Source organism: Cyanistes caeruleus, chromosome 5, assembly GCF_971803275.1.
Source record: "Cyanistes caeruleus chromosome 5, bCyaCae1.hap1.1, whole genome shotgun sequence".
NCBI classification, from domain to species: Eukaryota; Metazoa; Chordata; class Aves; order Passeriformes; family Paridae; genus Cyanistes; species Cyanistes caeruleus.
In genome coordinates this window covers 79516163-79529538 of record NC_141705.1, presented here as the reverse complement: position 1 = coordinate 79529538, position 13376 = coordinate 79516163, and the positions used below count along the sequence as shown (strand labels likewise).

Sequence of the window (13376 nt, the reverse complement as noted above, 5' to 3'; positions counted from 1 at the left end):
ATGAGTGTTTGGTTGAAAGATGTTTCTAAACTTTGAAGTGGCAGGACTGGAAAAAGCATTTCTTTATTAATGGAAAAGTGTTGCTATTACAAGTAACGCTGCAAACGATGACGACCCTTCTGACGTGTGGTGTAGTCAGTCTGTCCATGGTATGAGCAATCTGTGCTGGGAGTTGGAGTAATGATCACCGTACCAAAAATAACCAAAATTTTGCACAGGTTTCAGCAGGAGCAGGAGTTCATTTGCAGATGTAGAGCCATGCAGTGCTTAGAACCGTTTCTTGCAGCAATTGCCTGAAAGCGCTAAGACCCTGAGCCAGGGTGGGATTCAGTTCATTTGAGGAAGAGAGATTGCTGACGGTGCAGAAGGACGTGGAACAGGTAAAGACTTGAGCTGGAAGCAAAACATGAATGGGAAAGGGAGCATTTGTGTGTGGAGGCCAGCAGTGAGAAAGGTAGAAAGCTGAGTCCTTAGTTCACGGTGGAGTCTAGCAGTTGTCTAGATGTGTCTCTGTTTTGCCTGCAGTTCAGTAGGTTTTCCTCCTCCCTGATTTCTTATCTGGATTTACTACTCATTTTCCTGGTTTTTTGTCAAGTACTGTGTGCCAGGCAGAAATCCTGGCCAGGAGCGCAGTCAGCGGTGTCCTAAGATGTATTGCTCAAAGAACGGCTAAGACATCACTCCCAGTTCACGCTGCACTGACAGCTCAAGAGCAAAAAACCCTGCAAAGTAGCACCAAGGATGATGAAAGCTGTTCATATTCCTGCCAGAAGTGCACGGCGCTGCAGCTGGTGACGCTGAGCGCCGCAGCCTCAGCTGTGAGGTGTCTAGCACATCTCGGTGAGCAACCAAGTGCTTCCGAGGACAAGCGCTCTCCGACACGTTTCTGTCCAGCTTGGCCAGCGATAACCTAAAAACAGCTGCTCAGAGAGAAGGCTAGGAGAGAAACCGTGAGTTTGAGCTCACAGCTGAGAATTTTAGTCACTTGACTTCCACCCCATGCCTCCTAGCCTGCTCTAAGAAAAGCAGAGTCCCCAAAACAAGACTCTGTCAGGATATCCTCCCGGTCGAGAAGCTTAATCTGGGAGAAAATCCCTTTCTGTAGAGTACTGAGAGGGCAACAGGATTTCAGATGGAGTCTCTATTGCAAGGATTAATAACCTTATACATAGTAAACCCTTTTGACAAGTTCTCTTTTCTGCTCCAAGTCTAGCTGATGGACCTGGCGCTGTTTTTTAGCTTAGAAGACGGTCAAATTTGGGGTATTCAGTGTGTCATGAGAATTAAAGGGAGAAAAAGAGGAGAAAGTAAATGACAGTATTCTTGAATTACGAGCTGTAAATTCTCCTGATGTTTGGAAAGACAACATTCGGGTGACTTTTCTCCTTGAAGTTTTTGCCTTGCATCAGTCACAAAAAGGAAGGTTTGGACAGACAAGCACCAGTGACGGAGTTAATCCGATGTATTGAACTGTCGGCCATTAGGTGAGCTAACAATCACTGGGCAATTGTAGGTAAATTAGCTAGATCAAGAGGGCACTTGTAAAATTTATTAATTTTATTTCCCATTTGTGGAAACTAATGCAGTTCAGACGGGGAACCGTAAGTCCCTCACCTGCAGTAATGGAGCAGCTCCATCTCCAGAGCGAGGGATGCAGGGCATCAGTGAAAAATGCAGTGGGACTAACTGTGTTTAACATAGGGTTAGAAAATTCAATAAAGGAAAGCAGCGAGGCTGCAAACACATTCACTGGCATTCTCTCAAGATTTTAACCCTACACTGTCTTGACAAAATGGAATTGACCTCACGGCATTTCCACCCTTGCCTTTAGACCGGCTCAGAAATCGGCCTAGAGCTGCACCGAGAGCGGGGGATTGGGCGGGAGGGTGCGACTTCAACTTCCCCTCAGCGCGCCTGCAGCACGGGCTTCCTAACTTGCTTTCGGAGGAGCGGGGGAGAAAATACTAAATCATACTTTATTTAAGACGGGGATTAAGAATCCCACAAGGGAGGGCGCGGCGGCCCTGGTGTGGGAGGGGGGCGCGGCAGGTGCCGTGAGGGGCGGGCCCGCGGGTCGCTGAGGGCGGGAGCAGCCTGAGGGCCCGGGCCCGGGGCCGCCCCCGGCCCGGCCGAGCCTCGGAGGAGGGCGGGCGATGCGGGAGGAGGCGCGGCGGAGCCCCCGCCCGCCCCTCGCCGGCGAGCGCGGCTCCTCCTCCGGGAGGGCGCGGCGAGGCTGCCGGGCGGTGCTGCACCCCCGGCGGCAGCCCCGCCGCACCTCCGCGCCCGGGGCGGCTCCGCGCCCGCCGGCTGCCGGCGCCTCTCCCGGAGGAGCCCGTGCTGAGGGCACGGCCGGCAGCGGGCTCTGAGGCAGCGCGGGGGGACATGTCGGCGGAGCGCGCCTGCAGGTGAGCAGCGGGGCGGGCGGTGCCCGCGGGCCCGGCGCGGCCGAGCCGCACAACTCGGCGCTCGCCGGCCCCTGATCCCGGCCAAGTTGTGCCCGAGCCGGCCGCAGGCTCCCGCTCCGCTGCGGGCACCGCCCGGGCCGGGAGCGCGGCGGGACGGGGCGGGTGCCCGGCGCTGGGGCTCCCGCTGCGGAGGCGGCGTTTGCGGGGTTGTTGGCTGGTGTTTCTTGGGCTTTGGGTTTGTTTTTCTTGTTTCCCAGCGCAGCCGGCATCTGCCCGGCGCGGTCCCCGCAGCAGCCCTTCAGTGGCTGAGAGGCTTTTCCCTTTCACTCTGCTCGCGGCGTTCTGCGCGACGCTGTTGCCCTCTAGTGTTTGTGAGAATTGGTTATGGCTCTGCTGGGGAGCAAAATTTGTCAGCCTAGTGCGGTAATTATTCATAACTTCAGGTGGTTATAGCTGCTTGGATTCCCCAAACCCCATCAGAAATGGATGTGTGCTGCTGCTCGGTTCAGCTGTCATGTGCAGCCCTCGGGAAATGGCAGAAAACTTTTCTATTATTCAATTCACTACCTGGTGTGCTGGATAATTGCTTCAGGGTTTGGTGTGGTGGGGTTTTCTCTTCCTAAGAAAATGGTGAGTGAAAGAAACGGGGTTTCTCTCGCTGTCAGCATCCCAGTCAGTTCTCTCTGAAGGAATGGTGCTGAACTCTGCCTTATTAACTCTTTATTCTTGGCAGCTGTGGGAGAAAAGGGAAGGAATGGTATGGGCATGGACCAGACAGTGTGCTGGACATTTATCTCAGAGACCTTGAGCAAATCATTTACTGTTTAGATAGTGAAGTTTCTGCAATTGCTGAAGAATTACGGTTTATCTCAGATAAATTGTGTGATGTCAAGAGCTTAAAGCTCTTCCTGGAGAAAGTATTGTGTGAAGGTAAAGAGTGATTTGAAGACTAAACCAAACTTCTGTGTTCTGTTGAAGTCTTCAAAGCCTTTTAAAGTCTCTTCAAAGCCTCTTTTAAACTATTTTTAAACATTGTACGTTTAATGATTATGAATATTTTTTCTTGGCAAACTGTCATGCATGGATCTCTATCCTGGATCTCTATCACCAGAGACTTTTAAAAGGTGTCTCTAGTGCTGCCTTAGGCAATGCAGCATGGAGCTAAGGATGTCACAGGTACAGTAGAAACTGAGAACTGCTTACCTCAAGGACTTGGAAAAGAATTAAAATAATTTCTATCCACCAGAATTGCTGTGCTGCCTAAACCATTGCCTTTTGTTTTTATTTCCCTCACAGCTATGAGAGAATATAAGCCCTTCAATATTCCCACATTCCAGGGTTTGTTATGTGATATTAAAGGGTCTCAAAGACTTCCCTTGTCATGTCTCATATCACCATTTTTACAAGCTGAAAATGTCTTTTTAATATGCAGTTGTAAGGTCTCATTCTCAGCCTGGATTTACTCCTTTGAGCTGTTGAATACTTCAGTCAGTAAAATAATGCTGTAAGTAGGCATGCTCAGGGTTTGGACTCTTGTTTGGTGTTTTTGTAGCTGATTTAACAATCTGAGCCCTGCTGTTCACCCCAGCTTTGGTTGTGTTCAGTCGCATTTTGCTGCTTCCTACCATGTCATCTGTATATCCAAAGATTTCCATTTCAGTAATGCTAAAATGACTTCAGAATGCTTCCTTTGAGGAACTTGTATTTCTTAGTGACTGGCCAGAGCAGACCTTTATGTTCAAAGCAGTTAAGCAGCATTCTGATCATTGGAGATTGAAATGTCTGTAGTAATACACTAAACAATATGCCTCCTTTTTTTCTGCACTTCATTTAAAATTCATCCTTAGTGTAAAATATCACCAGCATGTCACCAGCACTGTGGCACTGTCCAGGCAGGTAAAGAACAGCATGAGAATGATGGGGATTATTAGAAGAGAATTATTTAAAATATGTCCCCAGAAAAATGTGATCTACCTGAATAATATTGATGGATACTCAACCCAGAACTAGCTCTCTTTTAGTAGTTCTTGATGAAAAATATTTTTGTTACCCTTTAACAGGATGTTTTTACTTATAAATATGACCCAGCTTTATTGTTTCTACTCAAGGGTCACAGTAAGCAGTTGCCCTAGCACGGGCCTGAGGTAAGACTAAACCAGAGTTTTCCTACTGGGCTTTGACAAATTTGATTTGAGAACAATTCCTCACTTATTTATGGATATTTCAGTTGAGCCCATTGCTTTGGTCTTGGTATTACCACAGTGCAGAAAAGTTTCTTGTCATTTTAAAAATTGCGTTGATACTCATGACTCAACTTTAATAGACTTTTTTTAAAATTCTGTGCAGTTTTATGTGCCTGTGCAGGTACCTAGTTTCTTACTTGAGCATCTTTTTTTACTGGATTGAGAACTCCTGTGAAGAATTTAGTAGGCTGCATTCCCTGGAAGAGTTTCCATTAAATGATCAGGGTGACGTGATTTACAGAAGTCAAGGATTTGGTCATTTATTCTTACCAATGAAACAGCAGACTAAATAAAGCTGAGTGGTAAGAACTCATGGTGTGCTTCATGTCTCTGGGGTTCCTCACAGTATTTGTTCTGTCATCAGTGCTACTTTGTTAGTGGATTTAAAAACCTGAAACAGAACAAGCAGAGCAAATGATGAACCCCCAAGCCAATGCAAACTGAAGATCTCTATTCAGATGCAGCTGGTTTGTGCTGGTTGCCTGCAGATGCCTGTAATTGTGACTGCCCAGCAGTGCTGTTCAGAGTGGTAAATCTTCTGCTTAAGAAGGTGATATTTCTTTATACTGCCAGCAAGATTTTCATGTGAACTAGTTCTGGGCTTCTGCAGTAGATGACAGGAACACTGAGCCTTGCTGTCTGTGTTCATAACAAAATGCAACACTTGCTTCCGTGACTCAGCTTTCTCTTAGCAAGATCTTCTCCATAGTGAGACTGTAAGTTAAAAACCAAATTCTGAATATTCAAAGATGCTAATTTTCACCTTAAAATGAGCATTTTGGTACCTCCTACTTTGGGCAGCAGAGGTAAAGGGTTCTGGTCTGAATTTTAACGTGGTGGCATGAAAATGCAAAATAGGACATCAAATGCAGGTTGTAGGAGATCAAATGCAGGTTTTTCTAAAGCAGTGAAGTTCTAGATAAAAAAACCCCAAACATGCATATTTTATTGCTTCAAACCATGGCAAAATAGCACATGAATTATTCTATAGGTAAAATTTATTGTGACATCAGCTTTGTGGAACTTTGGATTCATATAATACCTGACACCTGTTCTCATGTGCTTTGAGGTACAGGTGGGACCACATTCCTCTGTCACTGAATTCCATGACTGCAGAAATCAAAAAGAGCTGAGACTGCTTATGCTATCTATGGGGGTTTTTTTCATGGTTTTTTCACTAGAACAATACTAACAAGCTTGAACTCTTGTGAAGACTTTCTAGACTCTTTCTGGTTTTTTCCTTTAAGCCTTTTTCTTATTCTTGGATATTTTTTATTGATGTCAAAGCTAACATGACTTCTCCTTCCTTTAGTAAAGTATTGTGTTCTTTTGTAATGAAAGGGAGACTCTGCAGGTACTGTCCTCTTCTGAAATGCTGCTTCTCACGTACTCACTGTAGGTACATTGAGAATTAGACCTTTTGTCTGGTTTTACTGTAGGAAATGATAGTGAGCAGGGCCCATCTTCCCTGAAGCCACGTCTAGAGATGTGATAAAGGTCGCTGTCCCAATCTCCATAGGTCCCACGGTGTGTCATGTGAGGAGCATCCCAAGGATGGCACTGCCAGGGGGTGCACTGTGAGTTATTTTAGCTGTGATACAGCACTAGAGTATCCAGCAAGTGCTGTTGATCAGGGGAAAATGCTGCTGTCCCTCGAGGAAAGCAACTGTATCTTGTCAAGGCTTTGAGACTGTTGATACTGTAGAATGCATGTTCTCTTTGAATTTTTTGTTTTCTTCTTCCTGCGTTCTCTTGAAGTCCTGCCATACAAACCAGTCCTTAAGGAAGTGAAAATGACATGAGCCTCAAGCTGATACAAGAGAGCGTGCATTTAAAACTTGTGCCTTGCTCTGTTCCGTCCTGCTTCCTGACTGTCTTCAGCAGGGAGTGTGCCAAGTCTGGCTGTGTCCTGCTGCCTCTGAGAATTCCTCATTCCTCACACAGGAACCTCACATCTGTCTTGGCAGTTCCAGCCACTCCTCCTGGCAGCTGCAGGCTGTAGCCCCACGGGGGTACCTGCAATTAGGAGCTGAGGATACAGTGACAGGGCTTTTCTTGAAGCAGACACGGGTTTCTGGGCTGGCTCCAGATTTCCCTGTCGATGGAATGGCTTTAGGAACCGTGTCCTTGCTGCAAGTGTTTCTTGGGTTGCAACCCTTGTGTAATACCCAGTTCAAACAGCTCTGTCTCATCGGCCCTTCCTTGCTCTGAGCTTAGGTCAGTGTCAGCTCTCACTTTTTCTGTATCTGGACCAGCCAGGTCTGTGGTTATCAAAGACAAGTCGGTGCACGTACAGCTTTCCTGCAGAATGCAGTCAGTGATCATTTTAGGCACTAGAATTCTGTGTTTCTTGGCATTCAGGCAGCTGAGTTGGAAACGCAAGATGAAGAGAACCCTTGGTGTGTGTAATGAAAAATCATCTGTCTGGAAGCCTCTCTCTGGTGTTAACTCATTCAGGGTGGAACTTCTCTTTGTCACCTGACTTGGTACCATATTAAATGTCTCTGGTATGCCATGCAGACTGAAATTCTTGAAGCTGGTGTGGCAAGGATCAGACATTTCAATGCTTAAGAATGTTGATTTCTTCTAAAGGTACTTCCATGTTGTTGTTTGGTCTTTTTGCATTCCTCAGGGTTTTTTCCAGACAGAAACCGAGAAGCTGGGGTTGTTATTTTAGTCCAGCACTGATTAGTGAGCCTGGGTGAAGGGCAGGTTTCCTGCCCAAAAGCTTTGAGCAGGACCATGTGCAGCTGCAGGTCAGGCTCAAGGCTGGGTTCAAGTCTTGCCAGAAGAGAAGGGATTGATAAACAGGTATCTGAGTAGACAGTGAGGAGAGTAAAATCTATGCAGACAGCAGGAATCTTGCTCTGAATCTTAACTGTGAATGAGACGGCTCACGTACGTTCGCTCTTGATGCTGAATTTTGGGGTTTTGATGAATAGAATGCCTTGGAGTTTCTTTTCCCCTCTCTCATCTGATCTTTCTCGTTTAGTTTTATGTTATGCTCATCTTGGCACCAGGAAGATCTGTCTTCAGGGTTTAATTAAATTTGTGGACATTACATAGGTACTGTTAAGTGCATCATATTTTTTAGCTTTTTTGAAAATCTGGAGCGAAAGACCAATTTGCTTACAATGTAGGAATGAAAAAAGAAGCCAACCAGGACTGGAAGGATTAAGCTCTCAGTTGGGAAATGACCATGTTAATGCCATACCTTATCCTAATCCCATTTCCCAATGGACCTGGGTGCAATCTAGGCTGAAGTTAGAGTGGCCATGTTCTAGATCTTCACACACCTAATATTTTTCAAGATCTGCTTTGAACCTTTGTTTATGACTTATGATCATTATTTTATGCTTGTCACACCATCCAGTTGTTTTACTAGGGAGTTTTGACAGCAGTTGTACTGCTGGCTTGAAAAATCATTCTTTCCTTAAATACAAGATAAAGCATAAGTATATCCTTAGGTGATCTGCCTGTTAGGTTTAGCTTTTGATTTATTACTTTCTCTTCTCAGATTTAAGAGCTTGATTATTGTATATTTTTAATGCAGAGAATTGCCAAGTGCTTCTAACAGTCTGCAAGACTCCACAGTCCAGAGAAATGCTTTATTTTCCTCTAGTGTTGCAGGAAGGAGGTTTTGCTTTAAAAACATTCCTGTAGTAGATGTAATATAGAGTGCATCAGTGTATGTTTGTACAACAGTTGTGTACGTTCTTAGCTCTTTGGAAAACTAATAAAAGATAAAATTTGTTTAATCATGTTCCCCCAGCTTTTTAGGAGTAGAAGGAAGAAGTTTACAAATTTTGTTCAATATTTTGGTTGTTAGCAGCTGTCTACTTGGGAGTTAACTTTTATCTTTAGGTGAAAATAATTTCTAAAGCACAGTAAATACTTTGCTTTTATGCCTTGCTTTTCAGTACCTCTTCCTACTTTATTTGATCCTCTGAGTTGAGGAACCTGTGAGATTCAGAGACCTTCAAATGCAGGTGGCAAGTAGTGGGAGCAGGAAAAAAAATACATGATTGCAAAATTTGGAGCTGTTGGTCTCCAACTCTCTGGCTGGCAGTGCTTTCTTTACTCCCCACTAGTTTAAGCAGGTGATACTTCACAAGGTGATGCCTCAATTAAATCTCTGATTTTCTTTTCTTCTAGACCATACCTTCGGTAAAGCTGTGTGGAAGATAGATGTGTGTGCTGCAATGGTGACATAAACATGTCAGAGGACTGGAACAAGTTGTTGAGAATCTGTGTTTGTTTTTCATGCTGCTGTTGAGAGCTATCTAAGGCAAGTAAACACCATGAGTTTTCTCCTGAAACTTCACAGACATTTTCAAAGAACAGTCATTTTGCTGGCCACTTTTTGTATGGTGAGCATAGTTATTTCTGCCTACTACTTGTATAATGGCTACAAAGAGGAAAATGAACTTCCTGAAACCTCTTCAGAGGTGGAATGTGGTGATCCTCAGGCGTTGCCATACAAGCTGATGGAGATGAAGACCACGAAGCCTGTCGATCCCCTGAGGACAGACCTGGTAGTGCTGGTGTTTGTGGAAAGCCAGTACTCAACCTTAGGCCAAGATATAATAACCATTCTGGAGTCTAGCAGGTTTCAGTTTCACCTTGAGATTGCATCTGGGAAAGGTGACCTCCCAGTGCTTACAGACAAAACCAGAGGCAAATACGCTCTCATAGTGTATGAAAATATTCTGAAGTACGTGAATATGGACTCTTGGAACAGAGGCCTTCTGGATAAGTACTGCCTGGAGTACGGCGTAGGTGTGATCGGATTTCACAAAGGCACTGAGAACAGCTTGCAGAGCTTTCAGTTGAAGGGTTTTCCTTTCCATGTCCACAGCAATCTGGGTGTTCAGGACTGTTGCATTAACCCTCATTCCCCACTGCTCCATGTGACCAAACCTTCTAAGCTTGAGAAAGGGCCCTTGCTTGGAAATGACTGGGCCGTTTTCCAGATTAATCACACAACTTATCAACCGGTGGTATTTGCAAAAGTAAAGACACCAGAAAACCTTTCTCCACCTGCTGCTCCAAGTGCTCTCTATGCCACAGTCATACATGACTTGGGGCTCCACGATGGCATTCAACGAGTCCTTTTCGGCAATAACTTGAATTTTTGGCTGCACAAGCTGATTTTCATAGATGCCATCTCTTTCCTGTCTGGAAAGAAACTCACACTCTCCTTGGATAGGTACATTCTGGTTGACATAGATGATATCTTCGTTGGCAAGGATGGAACAAGGATGAACACCAACGATGTACAGGTAAAGTGTGTGCACAAACTGATGGTCAATGCAGCAGAACTTTATTTTCATCTGAAAGTGAAGAGTTGTTCAGAGTTGGAACTTGAGGGCTCCACTCAGGAGCTGTTCATATTTAATGCACTTGTTGTGAGTCTTACAAGCAGGAGGTGAATGTGGTGAGCTACAGTAAATGGCAGCATAAAATGTGAAGAGTGGACTGGGTTATTGGCTGCTTGAGATAGGTTTGGATGTCAGGAGTTGTTTGCAGCATTTCACCTCTCTCATCTCTGTTTTATGGCACTTGCTTGCAGGGAGGGTTTGTGCTTATATTGCTCTTAAAAGCTCATTCTGTCACTAAATGACTCGACAATCTCCATGGTAATGTTTAGAGCTGTACATTCTTGAAGGTCCTTTTCCACTCTGTTGTGCTGCTCAAGTGAGGTGACAGCTGTTGGTCAGTAGCACAAACATCTTCACATTATTTCTTCCTGTGTTTCTTGTGTGCTTTTTGTGAGGAGTGTTGTCCCAAAGCAGGTAATAGGAGATGACCTTTCTGACCTTGGTCTAGAAGCTGAAAATCTCTAACATCCTGATTGTTGCCCTGTTTGCACTAAAAATAAGGGAGAATGTTTCCTTAGAAGTTTGTTCATGGAAAGAGGAACTGCAAGAAGGAAAGACAAGGACAGCACTGCATGCAGTGGGTCATTTTTGTTTCATTTTTAAGCAAGTTTTTGGGTTTCTTCAGTGTTAATGCACTTGTCAAGCCACAGCAGCTCTGCATACTTTGCTCTCTTAAATGCAAGGTTTGACCCTGCAGTTAAACTTTTAATTTGCTTTAAAATTGCATTTGCTCTTTTCCAAAACATTCTCTGTACATGCACTTAAAAATGAGATCTACCTCCTTGTTAAGCAGGTGTTTTCCTTAGGCAAACAAATCACATGGGAGAGAGCAGAAATAAAGGTGAAGCTTCCTAAATGGTTTTCCCATGGAGAACACGATGACAGTGTTTGAGTTAGGTGAGTGAGCATCCTTGGAGAGTCTCCTGAATGCAAACTCAGATGGCAGGAAAAAAGTCAAGTCTGGCCAGCATCACTGGCAGAACTTGTGTTGTTCTGCAGGAGCAGAACTTTCTGGTAACAAAGGGGCTGAAATAAAGCCTGAATAAATCCAATACTGAGTTGTGCAGTAGCAGTCGGAGACAGCACGTTTTGTGTTGTTTGTCTTTGCAAGTGACACCTTAGGATTGTCATTTTAAAATAAGTTGGGATGTTGAATTGCCAGAGTTCTATACCAGAAGCAGGAGACTATTGAGACAAATTTGATTACAGCAGATACAGAAGGATAAACCGTATTGTTTGGGGGAAATAATTTGCAGTATGTCAGAAAGTAATCTTCTCACAATAAAACTGTCACATTAAATAGAAGTAATATCAAAGTGGAAGTAACTTTTAAGTAGGATAATTTCATTTATACAGAACTGTGTTCTGAAACAATGGAATCTGAAAAAAAGTGTTCCCTTCTGATTCTTCATCTACTTATAGTTAAAATGTTGTATTAAACATGTTGTTAGGGCTGTCAGATGCAATGCATCTTCATTACTATTAATATCAAAGGAGTTCTCCTTGGTGGCACAATGACATGTGGAAGGAATGAAACAAAATCAATTTGCAGTAGTTGGAAATAGGTTATTGTAAAGTGTATTTGCAGATAAATGACATCTCATTAAACAAGAGTTTTAGTGAGTTCTGCTGCAGTGACTGTGACAGGGAATTGGGCGCTGCAAGTGTGAAAAGAGGTTCTAAATGTAGACTTTGTATAATTTCAGTACTCAAGATGAGCTCATTTCCACTAAGCACACATTTTTAACTACTGGCAGTGTAGAACTGAGGGGGATGCTCTTTTGTGATTTAATTTTGTTTGACATATCTCCTTGTTCATATTTTCTGGATATACTTGCAGCTGCTAGGGCTGTGAGCTGGAAGAGAGTAAGGTGAATGTTTGTACCAGTATTCTATCCACACAAATCAATCTGAAACTTAAGGAATCTGCCAAGAGCCAGAAGACCTCTAGGGTTGGTTCTGACTGCTCTGTGGATAGGACAGAGTTCTAGGACAGAGAAATGGGAGGATTAATGCAGAACCAATAGCAAAAATTAGGTGGTCATCTGCTCCAAACCTCCTGCTCAAGCTGGGCCATGGCCAGGTGCCTTTTGACTGTCTCCAAGGAGAGAGATCCTGACTGCATGTAAGATCGTGGTTTCAAAGCGATTTCTTCTTTAGACATCTAAATTAGGTTTGCGAAATGGCCAGAATGGTTAATATTTGGGGGCTTAACCCATCAAGGTGTAACTTCCCTCTCCTTTAAAGTGTGTGTAAATTGGAGTTAAGCACTTAGAAAAATTGCTGTTATAAGGTTTAGTGGTAAGTTTTTATCAGTGTTATATATTGACCTCAGGAGAGGTCAGATTAAAAGCAGACCCTCTAAAATGAGTATCTTCTATACCTCTAAAGAGGAGGCCAAGTGGTGCTACTTCAGCTGGAGTACATGTAGTGTCAGGAACACAGTCGTAAAGAGCCCTTCTAAAAACCTTTTACAAACACAGTTTATCAACCTAAATCCTGTTGTAAATGCTTTGTTTTGTTAAGCAGCTGGTTAAGTTTATTCTAGTTTCAACACAGCTTCTTCAATTAAAAAAATAATAAATAAGCACCCCAACAACTTGAAACAGTGGTTCAGATTTTTAGAATAAGTACCTGTTAGAGATTTGCCTGTCTCTGTGTAACATCTGGGCTGATAGAACATTGTTCTTCGAGGTAAGATACTGAGTAGCTGGCACTGTGCATCAACAATAACCATCCATCCTCATATTTATGTACTTTATCTTCCTCTGGTATAATAGAAATAATGGAAGAGAGTGTTTCCATGCTCTAATTGCCTCCCACTTTGAAAATAAGCTTGGTAATAATCAACTCAACATTCATTTTTCAGTAGGTTTTTTTCTCTCCTATTGTCTGTCAGACAGGAGGGACCATTAGTCTGTGACAATGTTATATTTTATTTTCCTTGTTTCTTTTAGAAAGACTTAAGAGCCTGTGCACTGCAAATAATTCATTTAAATGGACATACAGAGAATAATTTATCTAGATTTCCACAGAATAAGTTTATCCTAATAGACCGTGATTGTCCTGGCTGACAGTCTACTAATTTAATATCTTTTTTTGTTACAGTTACTCTGTGAAATTTTTATTACTGTAAGGCGTTGGGATTTTTCAAGGGAGAAGCAGATGATAAAAGAGGGGAAGTTAAATGTGACTTTTTTTCCTGATGGCAGTTTGTTTCAAGCTGGTGGTCTAGGCTGTCTACTTTTCCCTTCATTTCCCCAACATACACACTTTCTGGAAATCCCTGAGAGTTAGTCACATTTTTCAAAGGAAAAGTTAGAACACTGCCAAATTATTTTTTCCTA

At 43.5% G+C, this 13376-nt stretch overlaps 1 protein-coding gene across 16 annotated transcripts in view; it reads left to right on the top strand.

Moving 5' to 3' along the window:
* Positions 1–13376, top strand: part of LOC111929010 (bifunctional heparan sulfate N-deacetylase/N-sulfotransferase 3) — a 255816-nt gene that overhangs the window by 201303 nt on the left and 41137 nt on the right. For 14 of the 16 annotated variants that reach the window (XM_086888067.1, XM_086888077.1, XM_086888069.1 and 11 more), the window contains one exon: positions 8804–9930. In XM_086888067.1, coding sequence (XP_086744193.1) covers positions 8950–9930 — 981 coding nt within the window. In that variant the 5' untranslated portion in view covers positions 8804–8949. Of the gene's footprint in view, positions 1–218; positions 381–2204; positions 2406–8803; positions 9931–13376 lie in introns of those variants that run through there. The other 2 variants (XM_086888073.1, XM_086888064.1) reach the window with 2 other exon arrangements.